Source organism: Pipistrellus kuhlii, unplaced genomic scaffold (genome assembly GCF_014108245.1).
Source record: "Pipistrellus kuhlii isolate mPipKuh1 unplaced genomic scaffold, mPipKuh1.p scaffold_m20_p_38, whole genome shotgun sequence".
NCBI lineage: Eukaryota > Metazoa > Chordata > Mammalia > Chiroptera > Vespertilionidae > Pipistrellus > Pipistrellus kuhlii.
Window position 1 is genome coordinate 1,484,359 of NW_023425538.1, and position 16,259 is coordinate 1,500,617.

General features: G+C 49.2%; 2 protein-coding genes across 3 annotated transcripts; both read right to left on the reverse strand.

Moving 5' to 3' along the window:
- Nucleotides 1-1,229: 1,229 nt before the first annotated feature.
- RAB4B (RAB4B, member RAS oncogene family) lies at nucleotides 1,230-10,935 on the reverse strand. Of its 2 annotated transcripts, XM_036408038.2 has the most exons (8): nucleotides 10,718-10,935; nucleotides 9,474-9,554; nucleotides 9,084-9,198; nucleotides 7,733-7,795; nucleotides 7,498-7,652; nucleotides 6,052-6,147; nucleotides 5,826-5,956; nucleotides 1,230-1,591 (listed from the first exon to the last, which is right to left on the reverse strand). In XM_036408038.2, exons 1-7 carry the CDS (start codon nucleotides 10,731-10,733, stop codon nucleotides 5,841-5,843), a joined length of 642 nt encoding a protein of 213 aa, XP_036263931.1. In that variant the 5' UTR covers nucleotides 10,734-10,935; the 3' UTR covers nucleotides 1,230-1,591; nucleotides 5,826-5,840. The 2 variants fall into 2 exon arrangements, with proteins under 2 accessions (XP_036263931.1, XP_036263933.1); XM_036408040.2 differs by lacking the exons at nucleotides 9,084-9,198; nucleotides 10,718-10,935.
- Nucleotides 10,936-11,598: 663 nt separating this feature from the next.
- Nucleotides 11,599-14,021, reverse strand: LOC118702281 (melanoma-derived growth regulatory protein). The gene is made up of 4 exons (XM_036408043.2): nucleotides 13,716-14,021; nucleotides 13,499-13,632; nucleotides 12,013-12,123; nucleotides 11,599-11,684 (listed from the first exon to the last, which is right to left on the reverse strand). The coding sequence occupies exons 1-4, from the start codon at nucleotides 13,843-13,845 to the stop codon at nucleotides 11,661-11,663; spliced, it is 399 nt and encodes a 132-aa protein (XP_036263936.1). The 5' UTR covers nucleotides 13,846-14,021; the 3' UTR covers nucleotides 11,599-11,660.
- Nucleotides 14,022-16,259: the final 2,238 nt, after the last annotated feature.

The window sequence follows — 16,259 nt, forward strand, 5'->3', positions numbered from 1 at the left end:
ACAGGGATCAGACGTTGAGTAATGTCGGCGTAGGTAGTTGGGAAATATATGTAAATTAACACACCAGCAATAATTTATGTAAGGCCTTTATATAACGGAGGAAAACAGTGCGTGCGGAATGTCCTTGGAGCTCGGAATAGAATGGATGTGCAGACATGTCGCGACCCACTCCGCCCTGTCCCCTCACAAGAGTCAGAATAAAGTAACCTAGGAAAGCCATGCAGAGAAGATACTTGCATGACAGCCTCGCCTTTTAAGAACATTTTAGGCAACTGAGCCTGGGAGGATTGTGTTAGGTCTGTCACACACCCAGAAGGGAGGTCTATTTAAATGCCCACCCGCTCTTCCTCCCCTCGGTGGAACAGAGACGCAGGCCTTCCCTGCGGGTTAAAGCAGACTTGAGGGTAGTTAAGCAGTTGGGGTTGTACAGAGCATGTGTCCTAGATTCACCTGAACACAAGGTAACATACTGGACTGGATTCAGTATGCACGTGAGTCCAGGTTGCACAAAGTCCCACATACATACAGAAAGGGTTCATGGTGTATCAAAGGAGTCAAATTCACATCAAAACACGCAAACACTGCCATGGCTCAGTGGTTGAGCATTGACCTATGAACCAGGAAGCCACCATTCAATTCCTGTTCAGGGCACATATCCTGGTTGTGGGCTCCATCCCCAGTGAGGGGCGTGGAGAATCATCAATAATTCTCTCATCATTGATGTCTCTCTCCCTTCCTCTCTGAAATCAATTAAAAAATATTTACACACACAAAGACCTGAAGAGGCACACATGCAAGTCAGACACTGCCCAGGCTTTCAGGCACAGGCATGTATAGGTATCACCCACAGGCCTAAATTCTTTTTCCTTTTATTCAATGTCCCAAACAACCTCATGAATACAATCACTGAGGACACAGAATTATCACAAATAACAGTGTCACACACACAAGCAGCACATATTCCGACAGATACCACCAGTAATGGCACAAACACAGGGACATAAGTATTATATATGTAGGCCTCCAGTGCACACTGTCATAAAATGTGCAGTGACAGACTCCCTCTAGAACAGGCACCTACCTGAGTCATGGAGTCATGGTGTATCCCCACACCATGTCTGACCCAGAAACATGACCCCGAGCACCATGATACTCATTCTTCCATCAGATATCTCTTCTGCCTCCCCTCCCTCCCTGCCATCCCAAAATGATGGAGGCCAAGACACAAGTATAAACAATGCTTTATGGGAGTGGAGAAGTAAGCCTTCAGGTAATAAATAACTCGTACTCGCAATGGCAGGGCCGGGGAGCTGGGGCCAAAAGGCCCTGGTCACAGGCTTTGGGAACTCTTTGAGAATGGTCAGGAGTTCGATGGGGGTAAGGGGTAGCCAAGACGGAGGAAGCAGCAGCAGGTATGGATTCCCCCTTCCCCCATGGCTCAGTCTTGCCCCTCTGCCAGGCCCAACCAGGCCAGGGAAGGGGAGCACGTATCAGGGCAGCTTCTCTGGGGCCAGGTGAGGGACTTGGCCTCCCGGGGCCTAGGTCTGGACCCCATTCAGAAGGACAGGGCTGGTCCTGGAGAACAGGTGAGCTGAAAGAAAAGTGTAAGGTGAACTGGAAGGATCCTGGCTCTAGCTGTGTGTGTCTCATTTCTGGGTATCTTTCTGCCCTCCTAACAGTGTCTGTCTCTCCATTCCTCTCTCTCTCCGAGAGTTTCAACATTATCTGACTTTCTATATCTCATCTGCATGTAATTTGTGGGATTCTCTATGAGGATTTCTCCTTGCTTCCTCAGAGAGCTCTCCCCTGGACTCTATAAAAAGGTAGTTCAGTGTCTGAATTTCATGTCCCCACCTTTGTATCTCTATGTAACTCCTTCACTCCTGGATCACCCAGACTCCAGGTCTTATTCCAGGGCTTTCTAAACTGAGGAGACACATCCAGCCAGTGGTTCTTGCTCTGTTACAGATATCAATGTCTGGGAGCTTCCAGGAATCCTAAAGTCACTTCAGAATCAATCTTTGGGGTAAGGCCCAGGCATCAGTAGCTTTTAAAGATCTCCAGGTGATTAATCCAATGTTGGATTAATGGGATGGTTTGGTGGGCCTTGACCAATCTTTGATTGAAAAAGAATAAAAGAGTCCTAGGACCCAGCCGGTGTGGTCCAATGGGTTGACCATCAACCCATAAACCAAGAGGTCTCCATTTCGGTTTCTGGTTTCAGGCTCAATCCCCAATAGGGGGAGGTGCAGGAGGCAGCCTATCCATGTGTTTCTCTCATTGATGTTTCTATTTCTCTATCCCTCTCCCTTTCTCTAAAATCAATAAAAACATTTTTAAAAGAATAAAATGGAATACACAGAAAATATCAGAGTGCATCATATGTAATAACTAGAGGCCTGGGTGTACTGGTGGGGTCCCTCAGTCTGGCCTGCAGGGATCGAGCCAAAACTGGCTCTCCAACATGCCCTGAGGGGTCCCGGATTGTGAGAGGGTGCAGGCCAGGCCAGGGGACCCACCAGGCACAATCAGGCTGGGGAGGGACGGCGGCAAGGCTCCAGGGCGTGTCCAGCCCATCTCGCCTAGTCCAGATCTGCTGGACCCAGCCCCCTGGTAGTTAGTGCATGTCATAGCAACTGGTTGAACGGTCAGACACTTAGCATATTAGACTTTCACTATATAGGATTGGTCCATGGAGATACAAAGCAGATGAGTGGGTGCTAGAGGCTGGAGAGAATGAGGAGTGACTGCTTAATGGGTAAAGAGTTTCCTTTGAAGGTAATGAAATGTTTTGGAATGAGACAGGGGCGGTGGTTGCACAATCTTGTGGTTGCACAATCTTGTGCAAGTACTGAATTACACATTTGAGATGGCTAGATTTATCTTATATGAATGAATATCACCTCAATTATTTAAATTTAAAAAAAAAAAGAATATTGGTGCTAAGAAAACATGTTTCAGTTTTATATGTGTGTAACTGTATTAAATCAACATGTATTTCCTCTAGCAGATTGCAGTCAACAAAGTGAAAAAGCATCATCTTGCCCTAACTGGTTTGGCTCAGTGGATAGAGCGTTGGCCTGCAGACTGAAAGGTCCCAGGTTCGATTCCGGTCAAGAGCATGTATCTTGGTTGCGGGCACATCCCCCGTAGGAGGTGTGCAGGAGGCATCTGTTCGGTGTTTCTCTCTCATCGATGTTTCTAATTCTCTATCCTTCTCCCTTCCTCTCTGTAAAAAATATATATATATATATTTTTAAAAAGCAAAGAAAAAGAAAAAGCATCATCTTACTATATTTGATTCCTTGAGAGCAAACCTTGAAACAGACCCTGGGCTAAGCCCTGGGGGAGAGGGATGGTGAAGAGTATACACATTCATTTCTGCATAGCCAGAGTCTTTAAAGGGATAAAAGGAAGAAAAAGAATAAACAGCCTTGTTTCTGAGTCTTTACTAAGTGCAGGTCCCTGTTCTAAACACTTTACATGAATTAGCTATCTTCTCAACATCCACATGAGGCAGATACTGCTACTGAGGAAATGAGGGCACAAGGTTAAATCAGAGTCACCTGGCTGTGAAGTGAAAGTCAGAGTTTACATGCAGGCAGCCTGGCTCTGGAGTCTGTGATCTGTCACCTCCCTTCCTTCTCAGATGGAGAAGACAAATGCTGTACAAATAATAAGTTGAGACCACCAGCTAGAGGGAGTGACCCTGCCTGGGATAAAGGTTCCTGCAGGATGAGTCATTCAGCAGAGACCAGATGAGGAATAGGAGTTGGTGTAAGAAAGGAGGCAGGAGGACAGGCACGCCCAACCGAGGCACAGCAGATGGAAAGGCCTGGATGGAAAAAAGAACTTACCCAGGACTCCTCTCTCAAATCCCATATACATCCATCAGGAAATAGCGTTGGTTCTGCCTTCAAAGCATATCCAGTATAACCCCTTTTCCCCACAGCCACTCTGGAACTGCCGATGGCTGGGAGGGGAAGTGGGCATGAGGCGCAGAGGGGAGCACTGGGAAGACAGTCACACCCTAGAGAAGTCAGGATGGGACAAACCCTGCAGGATCTTGCCAGCCTGTCAAGTCGTTTCAAACAAACAAGGCTTCCTAAAGGAGAGGGAGGAAGCAAGTATGGAAAGGAGGAAAGGAATAGTGCTCCTGGCAGAAGAAGCAAAATGAGCAAGACCTAAAACATACAAAAGCTTTAGTGTGGCTACAGTGGCCTGAGAGGTGGAAAGAGATGCAGAGTCAAACAGCAGGCTGAGGAGCTTCAGCTGTGTCCCATGGACCCTGGGGGCCATGAATGGTTTTAAGCAAGAGGGACAGGATAGGATGTGCTACATCAAGAGGGCACAAGACTGGAGACAGAAACCAGGGAGGATACAGAACCTATACACACCTCAACACCCCCTCTGCCCCCTCTCCCCAGGTGACGGTATTGTCCACCATCACCTCTCATCTTTACTTTGCAGCAGCCTGCTCACTGGTCTTCAGGCCATGCCCTCCACACAGTCCCCCACTGTGTGCAGTAAGAGGGACCCTATGAACACCCAAATGAGTTCCCATCTCTCCTCTGCTCAGAGCCCTCCTCTGGCTCCCACCCCATCCAGCCTATAAGCCAGAGTCCTCCCTGTGGCTCACAAGGCCCTAAATGATCTGCTTCCCTCCACTTCTGACCTCTTCTCCTGCTGTACCACCCCCTCAACACACACACACACACACACACACACACACACACTCTCTCTCTCTCTCTCTCTCTATTCCAGCCACATGAGCTTCTGTGGTGTTCTTCACTCATGCCAGGCATAGCACTACCACAGGGCCTTTGCACTAGCTGTTTTCTGCCTAGAACACTCTTTCCTCAGATCCCCATATAACTCTCTCCCTTACCTTCTTTGAGTCACCTTCTCACCCTGGCCGGTTTGCCTAGTAGTTAGAACATCAGCCCGAAGACCAAAAGGTCTCGGGTTTGATTCCCAGTCAAGGGCACATTATCTGGGTTTCAAGTTCACTCCTCAGCCAGGTTGGGGCGAGTGAGGGAAACAACCAATCAGTATCTCTCTCTCTCTCTCTCTCTCACATCAAGGTTTCTCTCTCTCTTTCCATCCCTCCCACCCTCCCCTCCACTCTCTTTAGAAAAATCAATGGAAAAAATATCCTTGGTTGAGGATTAAAAAAAAAAAAGTCACCTTCTCAGTAGGGCCTTGCCTTATCTTTCTGTTCAAAATTCCATTCCTCCACTCCCACCCCTCCTTGCCCTGCATAGCTCTTATCTCCCTAATGACTATATGCTTTACTTATGTATCTTGTTCATTGTCTGTCTCCTCCGTGAAGGCAGCGATTTTTAAAAACACATTTTTATTGCTTTCAGAGAGGAAGGGAGAAGAAATAGAAACTTCAATGATGAAAGAATGAGAGAGAATCATTGATCGGCTGCCTCCTGCACACCCCACACTGGAGATCTAGCCCACGACCCCGGCAGGTGCCCTGACCAGGAATCGAACCATGACCTCCTGGTTCATAGGTCAATGCTCAACCACTGAGCCATGCTGGCTGAAGGCAGGGATTTTGTGCTTCATGAGTGGCTTAAACAGGGCCTGGCACATAGTAGATGCTCAATGAGTATTTGATGAACTATGAATGGGAGGGTCAGAGATCCAGACCAAACGTCCCATGGGCAGGAAGATGGTCCCTTTAACTCAAGTGTTTTTGCATTTTTCTTTCACCGTTTCTCTTGTCACCTTTCCTTTTCTGTGTGTCTGTCTCCGTCCATACTCCCCCTTGCCAAGAGACCACCCCTGCAGTGCCCGAGTCCCCAGAATCCCACCTGGCTCCGTAGGTCTCAGCAGCCACAGGGCTGAGGGGCCACGGCCTGGGCACTCCGAGGCTGCCGCAGCTGGCGAAGGGAAGCATCACCGTACTGAATGCCTGAGCCCATCCTCTCCGGGTCGAGCTCACCTGGAGCGAGGGGAGAGGTCAGGATGGGCCGGATCCTTGGAAACCTCTGGCGCCTACCTTCCACTCCCACCCCCACTCCGGTCAGTCGGCCTCACCCGAGTCGATCTTGTTCAGGATGGTGCGGGCACACTTCAGGAAAGCCTCCTCCACGTTCTCCCCTGTGAGAGCACTGGTTTCCAGGAACATTAGTTCTGAGGGCAGACGCTCAGGTCAGGACCCGTCAATCCCCATCCTCCACTCCAGCCCTGACCTGCCGCCTCTCATTGTTCCTCAAACATGCCACCTTAGCCCTCACTCCTGGCCTTTGTACATACACACCATTCCCCTGCCATGAGTGTACTTCTCCTCAGGTACTCACCTAGCTCTTCCTTCAGAGCTCAGATCACACATCTCCTACCCCAGAAAGTCCTCACTGACCTCCCAGGATGGGTCAGGTGCCTCCTCAGACTCCCATGGGCCCGTGTCTCCCCCAGCCCGGTCCTGACCCCTCTGGGTTATCACTGTCTGAAAATGCACCTGCCTGCCCACCTACCCCACCCTGAACTGTGAGCTAGGCCCATGGCTGTCTCCATCACCATGTCCTTAGCACCATCTAGCAAGGCCCAGGTCCCCTATAGTTCACCCATCAGTCATATGACAAGGCCTCAAAGTAAATTAAGAGCCAGGATTGAAACTCCCATCTTTCTGATGGCAAAACTTCCTCTAACCCTGGAGATTACAAACTGGAAGAACATGAACAGTCCCTAAGCCAGCAGATATTTGGCCAACACAATATTTTCAAATGGGTTTGTACTTGCATACCTTTAAAAAAAAAAATATATATATATATATATATATATATATATATATATATATATATATATATTTTTTTTTTTTTATAGCAAGGAAGGGATAGGGGTAGAGAGCTAGAAACATTGATGAGAGAGAAACATCGATTAGCCGCATCCTGCACACTCCCCACTGGGGATGTGCCTGCAACCAAGGTACATGCCCTTGACCGGAAACGAACCTGGGACCCTTCAGTCGGCAGGCCGACATTCTATCCACTGAGCCAAACCGGTTAGGGCTTGCATATCTTTTAACAGGCTGTCAGTTAAAATCCACTGATGCTAGTGCCTGCTAACGTGGGTCAATCCTGACCTATCTCCTTTAATCACAAAACACGCCTGTCCCCGAGGGCCATTGGAGTTTGCAGTATCTAGCTTACACCAATACCCTGTGCCCTCGTCATGGTGGTGGAAACCTTCTTAGCAGTCGGCATTATCAAGTACCCACTCCATTAGGTGCTGCTAAAGGCTTTCCATGAACCATGTCCCTTAACCAGCATGCCGGATGTGAGGCAGAAACATTGTGAGCCCCACTTTCTAGACAAGCAAACCGAGGACCAGAGCAGTCACATGATACACAAGTGGCAACACTCAGATTTGAACTCAGACCTCTCTAAACCTCCACATTCTCCTGCTGGACACGGCCAGAGAGAGCCAGAAGGTCCACGGGCCCAGGGGACTGTCCCCGCCTGTTGCTCACCCTATGGCTCTCACCGTTCTCCTGGGCAAAGCGGGAGGCCTCCAGGAAAGTGACCTCCCGCTCCAGGTCCAGGTCCTTCTTGTTGCCACAGAGGATGACCACGATGTTGGGGCTAGCCAGGGTGCGGGCGTCTGTCAGCCAAGCAGCCAGCGAGTTATAAGTCTCGCGGCTGTGGAGAAGAAGAAAAAAGGAAGGTAGGTGCAGGAGAGGGGCCACCCAGATCCTACCCCATCCAGGTCACACGCCTACCTGGTGATGTCGTACACCAGCAGGGCTCCAGCCGCCCCTCGGTAGTAACTCCGTGTCACAGACCTGGGGGGCGAGGGGTTCCCAGTCACCTTACAGGTTGGGGTCTGCCCCAAGACTGCCCCCCTCTGTATAGAGACTGGTGGTTTGGAGGCCCCCTTCACTGCTGGCCCTTCCCCCAAAACCTGGCACGATCTGGTCTCACTACAATGCCTCTCTGTCTCACAGTCACTATTTCCCTCAACCTCTGCATCACTTAGCTCTTTGTCTGCCTCTGAGTCTTTCTCTGTCTTTAACTCTCATGTGTCCCAGTATTTCTGTATTCCTTCATTGGTCTGTCTTTCTGTCTCTGTTGTGTGTGTGTGTGTTAAATCTCTATTCTGTCTCTGTCTCACTCATGCTCACCATTCATTCATTCATTCAAGATTTTCTGTCATGTCCCTTTTGCCTAGTCTTGGCCAAATGCTATGCAACTACTTCTGCTGTGTCTGGGGGAGGCCCCCTTCCCAGTGTGGCCAACTGTTTGCATCTCCCTGTGCCACCAGTCTGGGTCCCCCGAAACTCATGCAAACATCCTGCAGCATTTACTGAGCGCTTACTGCAAACCCAGTGTGTGTCAGACACCTGTTTCCTTCGCCCCCGTCTCTGGCCCGGCGTCTGTGCGGCTCACACAGTGAACTAACACATGACTATTAACCTAGCAGCCCTGCTTCATGGGCTGCATTCCCTTGTTTCTCTTCTGTCTCTTCCTCTGACTCAGGGTTTCTATATGTCTATCACCTTTCTCCACACACTTCCTGAAGACACACTGTGCACTGAGCTCTAGTCATTACTCTCTCTGCCCCAATGCAGAGATTTCTCCATCTCTCTGCTATCCCTATCCCCCTTTGCATCTTTGTTCTGTCTCATTTTTCTTTCTCTTCTTCTCAGTCTCTGTCTCTCTCTCCTTCTCTATTTAACTCTTTCAAGTGTCCTTTTCTCTTTCTGTTTTAGTCACTCTCTTTCCATCTCTACCCTCTGGTGCCCACCCAGGTATCTTTCTCTTCAAACTTGGTCTCTCCCTGGCTCTCTCATCCTTTATTATGCTTCTTTCTCAGTCTCTTTTTCTCCCCGTCTCTGTCATCCTCTCTCCAGACTCCTCTCTTTGGCTCTATATACTTGCTACTCAATCTCTGCCTCTCTCCCTCTGCCTGGCCTGCCCTCTCAGTAGCCCCTTGCTCCTATCTTTGTTGTATCTCCAAGTGTCTCTGAACACCTCTCTCTCCCATTTCCTCTCCTCTCTCCTCCCCCATCCCCACCCCCACCCCCACCCCCACCCCCACTCTCTCTCTCCCTGGGAGCCCAGCCCACTTACCGAAACCGCTCCTGGCCAGCTGTGTCCCAAATCTGCAGTTTCACAGTCTTCCCACCCACGTTAACTACCCGGGATCCGAATTCCACTCCGATCGTGTGGTTGGAGTCCTGTTTGACTGGGAGTAGTGGGAGGGCAAAAAGAGGCAGTGTAGGAGCTCAGAAGATTCCCTGTCCTCCAAGGCCCCCTCAACCCATTCTCATTTCTAGGAAGACTGAGGCTCAAGGAGAAACTAGCAAAGAGCATACACCATAGCAATGGCCAGGCAGCCAGCCAGCTCTGGAGTTGTATCTATGGGCAGTTCTGCCCCTGCCCATCCAACCATTGCCCACTTATTCACACCATGCCCATACCAGTCATCCAGTGCTCCCGGGACCACTCCCAGACACTCACATTTATTCTCAATGAACTGATGAAGAAGACATGATTTGCCAGTTCCTGCACTGCCAATCACCAGGAATTTGAAGAGGAAGTCTGAGCAGATGGAGCCAAAATCAGGAAAATCCAGACAAAGAGAAACATTCAGGAGAAAATATGGAAACCAAGAGGCCAATACAGTTATAGGGAGAGAAACAAACACAAGCAGAGTAGTGGGTAACAAAAACAGAAAATTCTTATATAATGTTTACCATGTACCAGACACTGTTCTGAAGTTCTTTGCCCACCTCAACAAATCACTTAATCCTTGGGAAAATTCTACGAGGGAGTTGTACTAATAATTATCCCATTTTCCAGATGAGAAACTGAGGCCAGAAAGGCTAACTTGCCCAAGGCCCCCAGCTAGGCAAAGCTGGTAACAAACCCAGGCCAGCTGGCTCCAGAGTCCAGAGCTATTATTGTACATTGCTGAGGCCTCTCTTATCGAGGACTACAATCTTACCCTTGTCCCTCAGGACTTCACCTCCTATCACTCTGACTCATTAATTCCACTCTAGCCTCTGGCTTTCAGTCTGCTCCTGAAGATGACAAGCTGCTTCCCTCCCGCCTCAGGGTCTCTGTACTTGTTGCCTATGCTTTTCTCTGTTTGTTAAATGAATGCTGCTCCCCTCTGACTCCTCAACCAGTGATCTTTCTACTGCACCCTGTCCTCCCACCTATCCATCCATCCTGATTTTCTAATTCTAAGTCCCTCCTTCCTTTCCCTCTACGCTAGGCCCTGCCCCTATTCTCAAGCTTGAAGCCCACCCCTTGCCACTAGTCCCACCCCGTAATTCAAAGACAACTCATCCCCAACCCCATTCCAGACCTTTCAAGCCAGAGCAGTCACAGGGTCCAGAGCATCCCTTCAGGAAACCCTTAGCCCATCAAACTCGATCCCTGCTATTCAGCCCTGCCCAACCACGCAAGCTCCACCCCGACATTTTAAGGCCCACCCACGCCCTCAATGCCCACCCTGATCCATTAGGATGGGCCTCCCTCAAGCCCGCCCCAAACTATTAAACACACCACCAGACCCGCAGGCCCCGCCCAAATCGATTAGGCTCAGCCTCAGACCCACTAAACCCCTCCCAGCACCACTAGGCCCTGCCCAGACCAGACCAGACCCCGCCCCCTGCCTAAAGCCCCGCCCCATCCCCGCAGGCCGCATCCTTCCAGGGCCCGGACACCCGACCGCAGCTTACGCCCCGAATCCTCACCGTAGGTCTCGGCCATGACTCGGTCGTGGCCGCTTAGGGCCGCAATATGGCGCCGCGACCGCGCCTGCTCCAGCCGCTCCACTCGGGCTGCAGCCCCGGCTTCTTCCTACTTCGGGAGCCCGGCGCCGCCACTTCCGCCTCCACCCGCCTCCGGCGCGACCCCTAGGGCCTCAGGATACCCGGCCACACTTCCCAAGGACAGGGATTGGCGGAACCGGCCGTCAGGGGGCGGGACATTAAGGCACGGATTGACGGTGTGAGTGGACGAGCCGAAAGAGGAGGGGCCAAGACAAGCGATTGGCGGAGCAAGTGGGAAGGGGCGGTGCAGATGCTTAGCCGAGCGAAGAAACGGATTTGGTCAGGAGTTGGGGGGCCAAGTCGAGTCTCCACATTGGGTAGACTCCGACTTGGGGGCGGGGATATGGGTGCAAAGAAGGGGGTAAGGACCGGATTGATTAAAGAGCCAAGCAAGTACGATTTCTGACCTCAGAGCCGGGAAGGACGAATATTGGGGGAGATACGCGCAGGTTAACCACCTCCCTCCTCCCTTTGCAGATAATCTTCCAAGACCTCTGCTCTGCGACTGTCTTCAAGATCCAACTGGCTCATTCCCAATACTTTCACATCATTCCATTTATTGGTTTAGAAGACACTACAGTTTCCTATTGGGCGTTCAGATTGTGTGCGACATCGAAGTTTAGAAGCCCACCTCGGATACCCAGCTTAAAGCAAAATGCTGTCTCAGTGAAATTCTACCTAGCAACCATTGACGTTACCGCAGTCAGTGGGTGGTGGTTGGCCAGACTGAGGAACCTGGGGACCCATTTCCTTTATACCAGTAGATCCCCACCACAAAGACCACAGAGACTGGCAGTTTGTACTTGGCTGATGTATTTGCATAAAGCTGGGAGAAATAAACAGCAGGGGCAGCGGTAGGCTGAGCTCATTGGCAGTAGAAATCCCATTTCTGGAAAAAAGAAAGGGAAAACAGTGGGGACAAAACCAGTGATCATACCACAAGGATCTAGGGGGTTTTAGCAAAGGCTGTAGCCTTAGGGGCCAAGTTTGGCCACACAACTGCAATGCAAAATAGCTCAGAGACCTGTAATCTTGCACATCTCAACTGCAACAGGACTTAGAAATCATGGCCCATTTTACAGATGAGAAAATTGAGGAAGAAAACTTGTCTCAATATACACAGCTAGGCTTCCAGGCAGCCAAAGGTAGGCTTTCTGCCCATTATCAAAACCCAAGGATCCTCCCTCCAGATCCCTGCCAGCCCCCAACACACTCACATCTGTCTTCACATTGATTTTGCCAGGCTTCAGGGTCTGATCCTCCCGTACAATGCTACTGGGGAAAAAGCCCAGGCGAGCAGCCAGGTCTCCATAATAATCTCCCTGAACCTGGGGAAAAGGGGTTTAAAAGCCTGGGTCTGAGAAAATGGCAAGCTCACAACTGCTAAAGATCTTTGTACTAGCTCTTCAGGGATCTCCACGTGGTTGGCTCCTTCCTTGTCAACCAGAACTCAGCTTAAAGTCACCTGTTCTGAAGGCTCCCTGACCACCTGATGTAGTCACCCATTCACTCATACATTTTCAAAGCACATTTGCTAATATCTTTGATGATTTGTCTTCTGCCATTAGAATAAAAGGGATTATTTGAAATTGGCCAGTAAGCTCAGTTGTTAGAGTGCCTTGTGCCTGGGAGAATGGGATTCAATTCCTGGCCAAGGACATGTACCTGGGTTACAGGTCTGATCCCCAGCTCTGGTCAGGGAGCTTGTGGAAGTCACCTAATGTTTGTCATTCACATCGATGTTTCTCCCTCCTTCCCACCTCCTTTATACTCCCTCTAAAAAATCAATAGAAAAAATATGCTCACTCCTTGGATGAGTATTATTTGCTACTAGGGCCCAGTGCAAATTTGTACACTGTGGGGGGAGGGGGTCCTCTCAGCCCAGGCTGCACCCTCTTGCAGTCCTGGATCCCCCTTGCAGTCTGGGATCCTTAGTGCAGCCACAGAAGCTGGATCCTCTCCTGCCACTGCGCTTGCCAGCAGTGAGCCCAGCTTCTGACTGAGTGGTGCGCCCGCTGTGGAAGGGCACTGACCACAAGGGGGCAGCTCCTGCATTGAGTGCCTGACCCCAAGTGGTCAGTGCACATCATAGCAATTGGCCATTCTTGGTCATTCTTCCAGAATGGTCGCTTAGGTTTTTCTTATATAGACTAGAGGCCCGGTGCACAAAATTCATGCACTTGGGGTGGGGTGGGGAGTCCCTCAGCCTGGCCTGTGCCCACTTCCAGTCCAGGAGCCTTCGGGGGATGCCCAGCGAGCGGGCCTAAGCCATCAGTAGGATATCCTTAGCGCTGTCATGAAGGCAGGAGAGCCCGCCCCCTGCCATCACCACTGTGCTTGCCAGCTCAGTGCTTCTGGATGAGCAGCCTCCCCCTGTGGGACCACACTGACCACCAGGGGGCAGCTTCTGCATTGAGCATCTGCCCCCTAGTGGTCAGTGTGCATCATAGTGACCAGTCGTTCTGCTATTCAATCAATTTGCATATTAACCTTTTATACATGGAATTATATCTTCAATGCCTAGAACAGAACTTGGCACCATAGGAGGTGCCCTATAATTATTGTTAAACAAAGTAAAAGTAGATCACAATAGTACCCATAAACTCTATTTCAGTTCACCTCTCAAATTTTTCCTTTAGTGGAAAATTAGGATGCACTCCCACACAAGCCCCATATCCCTTCTTCTCTTCTCCCAAGACTCACACTGCCTCCCCAGAAGAGCCGACCACGGCCCTTCAGCTTAGAGAAGACATATACAACTTGGCCCCTGTGTATGGTCAGGAAACGGCAGTCAGGGGCTACGTAGTCCTGAAGAGCCACAGCCATGGAGATGGGGTCTGGGGAAAGAATATAAGGGAATGATAACAACTTCCATTCAGGCTGGCAATCCAAGCCCCCCAACCCCAACCCCAACTCTTACGGCTGCATTCCTCATCGGCACACAGCTTCCAGTCAGCCAGCTTGGGCATGGGGCGGCCCCCAACAGTAGGTCCTGAGAAGGCAGACAGCAAGAAGATGACACCGAGGAACATCCTAAGCCAAGTCATCATGGACTATGAGCCGGAGATTGACTAAGCAGGGAATGGGGTCTTCAATATCCTCCTGCCTTCCCTCTTTACAGCAGTACAAGGAATCCTGTGTTCTCAGTCTTATCCCTGCCCTAAACCAGTCCCAAATTTCGCCCACACCACCTAGGGGCTGCAACCCAGCCAGAACCATTTCAAGGACAGGGTGAGGGCTTCCCACCCAAGGAAATGCCTAGAGCTCCAAAGCTGCCAGGCCACTCTAAGTGATAGCTACCCCCTCAGCATTCAGAGGCCCAGACAGGCAAGCTGAGATATTCAATTCCATCTTCTCCAGTTGGCTTGGGTACCTAGCTTGGAATTTCCTGTGCTGAGGGACAGAACAGGCAGCCCTTTGACTGCCAGGAATAGCGCCAGCTCTCAAGTACTGAGTGAATATTGTATGTTGGACCTTTGGCTAGATATACGCTGCCGTGGCCATTATTTATCCTCACCAGTCACTTCCTGACTATCTGGGCTAAGCTATATTCTCCTTTTGGATTCTCATTTATACAATAGATAATAAAAGCTAATTCTTTATAATGCAGTCACCATTTAATTATTGTATTATTCCATGTATGACTCCCCTTCCCCCTTTTCCAACCCCAAATTAAGAAATCACTTATTTCCTTTTTTAAAAATATATTTTCATTGATTTCAGAGAGGAAGGGAGAATGAGAGATAGAAACATCAATGATGAGAGAGAATCATGGATCGGCTGCCTCCTGTACACCCCCTACTACCTCCCACTGGAGGACCAAGCCCACAACCCAGGAATGTGCTCCTGGCCGGAATCAAACCCGGGACCCTTCAGTCCACAGGCTGATGCTCCATCCAGAGCCAAATCAGCCAGAGCAAATCAGTATTTTCAACATTTTGCTGATTTTCCTCGTAAGGACCTTTTTGGCATCTTAAGGAGTTGTAATTCCTGTTTTCTCCACTGATTGATCACTCAGTGGGAGAAAGTCAAATTCTCTCTGCAGCTCTATTTCCATGCTCTTTTGCATAGCTAATTACATTGTTTGAATTTTTGCTGAGTAAGACAATTGCTTAACGGTATTTATCTTTTATTTTTTTACATCTTTATAGGCTCAGTATGCTCCAGTCCCTGCTGCATCTGTGCACTTTTCACCTCCAATTATGGCATCAGCTAACATCAGTAACTGATTGGAGGAAGCCTGTTTGATAAGGTATGGGCAGCTATGCATCCACATGGCTCTCTCCTGGACTGACTTCTGTATATAAAATGATCCTTGATTTTCAGTCTAATGATTTTAGAAAAAAATAGCATCTTATACAAAGAAAAATATGGTATGTACTTTTATTGACTCCAATGAATACCCCATTTCGTGTGGAAATAGAAGTGTATAGACTTAAAGTTATCCACAAGGTTAGAGCCAAGAAGTGCAGTGGCTAGATTTGGCTCCAGGCCCATACTAAGTTTGGAGTTCAGTTGGTCAGTATTAGAATAAAATGGAGAATTTATTTATTTATTTATTTATTAATATATATTTTATTGATTTTGTACAGAGAGAAAGGGAGAGAGATAGAGAGTTAGAAACATCGATGAGACAGAGTCATCGATCAGCTGCCTCTTGCACAACCCCCACTGGAGATATGCCCGCAACCAAGGTACATGCCCTTGACCGGAATCGAACCCAGGACCCTTCAGTGCCCAAGCCGACGCTCTATCCATTGAGCCAAACCGGTTTCGGCAGAAAATGGAGAATTTAAATTCAAGGCTCACTTCTACATTGTGCTGCAAATCAGACAGCCATGTGGTGAGATCATTCTCCTGGGCATCCATCTCTTTCCCCAGGCATTCTCACCTTTGGAACAGCAAGTCCAAATTTTCTCAGGGGGGAAGAGGATAAACAAAGTCTTGAGTGGAAAATTCATCGGGGCGTGTAAAACATACCCAACACTCAGCAACAAATATGAGAACATTCAACAGCTCCACTTAAATGTCAGCTCCTCCAAGGGGCCTTCCTGAATCACCCAATCACTACAAGACGTTTTGCTGGTACACAATGCCTAAAATTAGCTTATCTATTTTATTCACCACTGTATATCCTATACCAAGATCAGTATTTAGCACAGAAAAAGTACTCAGCAAGTATCTGCTGAATTTATTGAGTGCCTGGCAGTGGAGAGTGACAGTACAAACAATACCCCAGTATTAACATGGGTTTCTCTTCGCACAAGAAAATAACTAGGTGAAGGGATAGCTAGGAATGTCTGCGTGTCCCCCATGCAGACAGCAGAGACTGGGATCTGCTGATCACAGAACCAGTGTGTTGGGCAAGATGTTTCCACAAAGCCCTAGCTGATTTGGCTTAGTGGATAGAGCATCAGCCTGCAGACTGAAGGGTCCCAAGTTTGATTCCAGTTAGGGGCAGCTG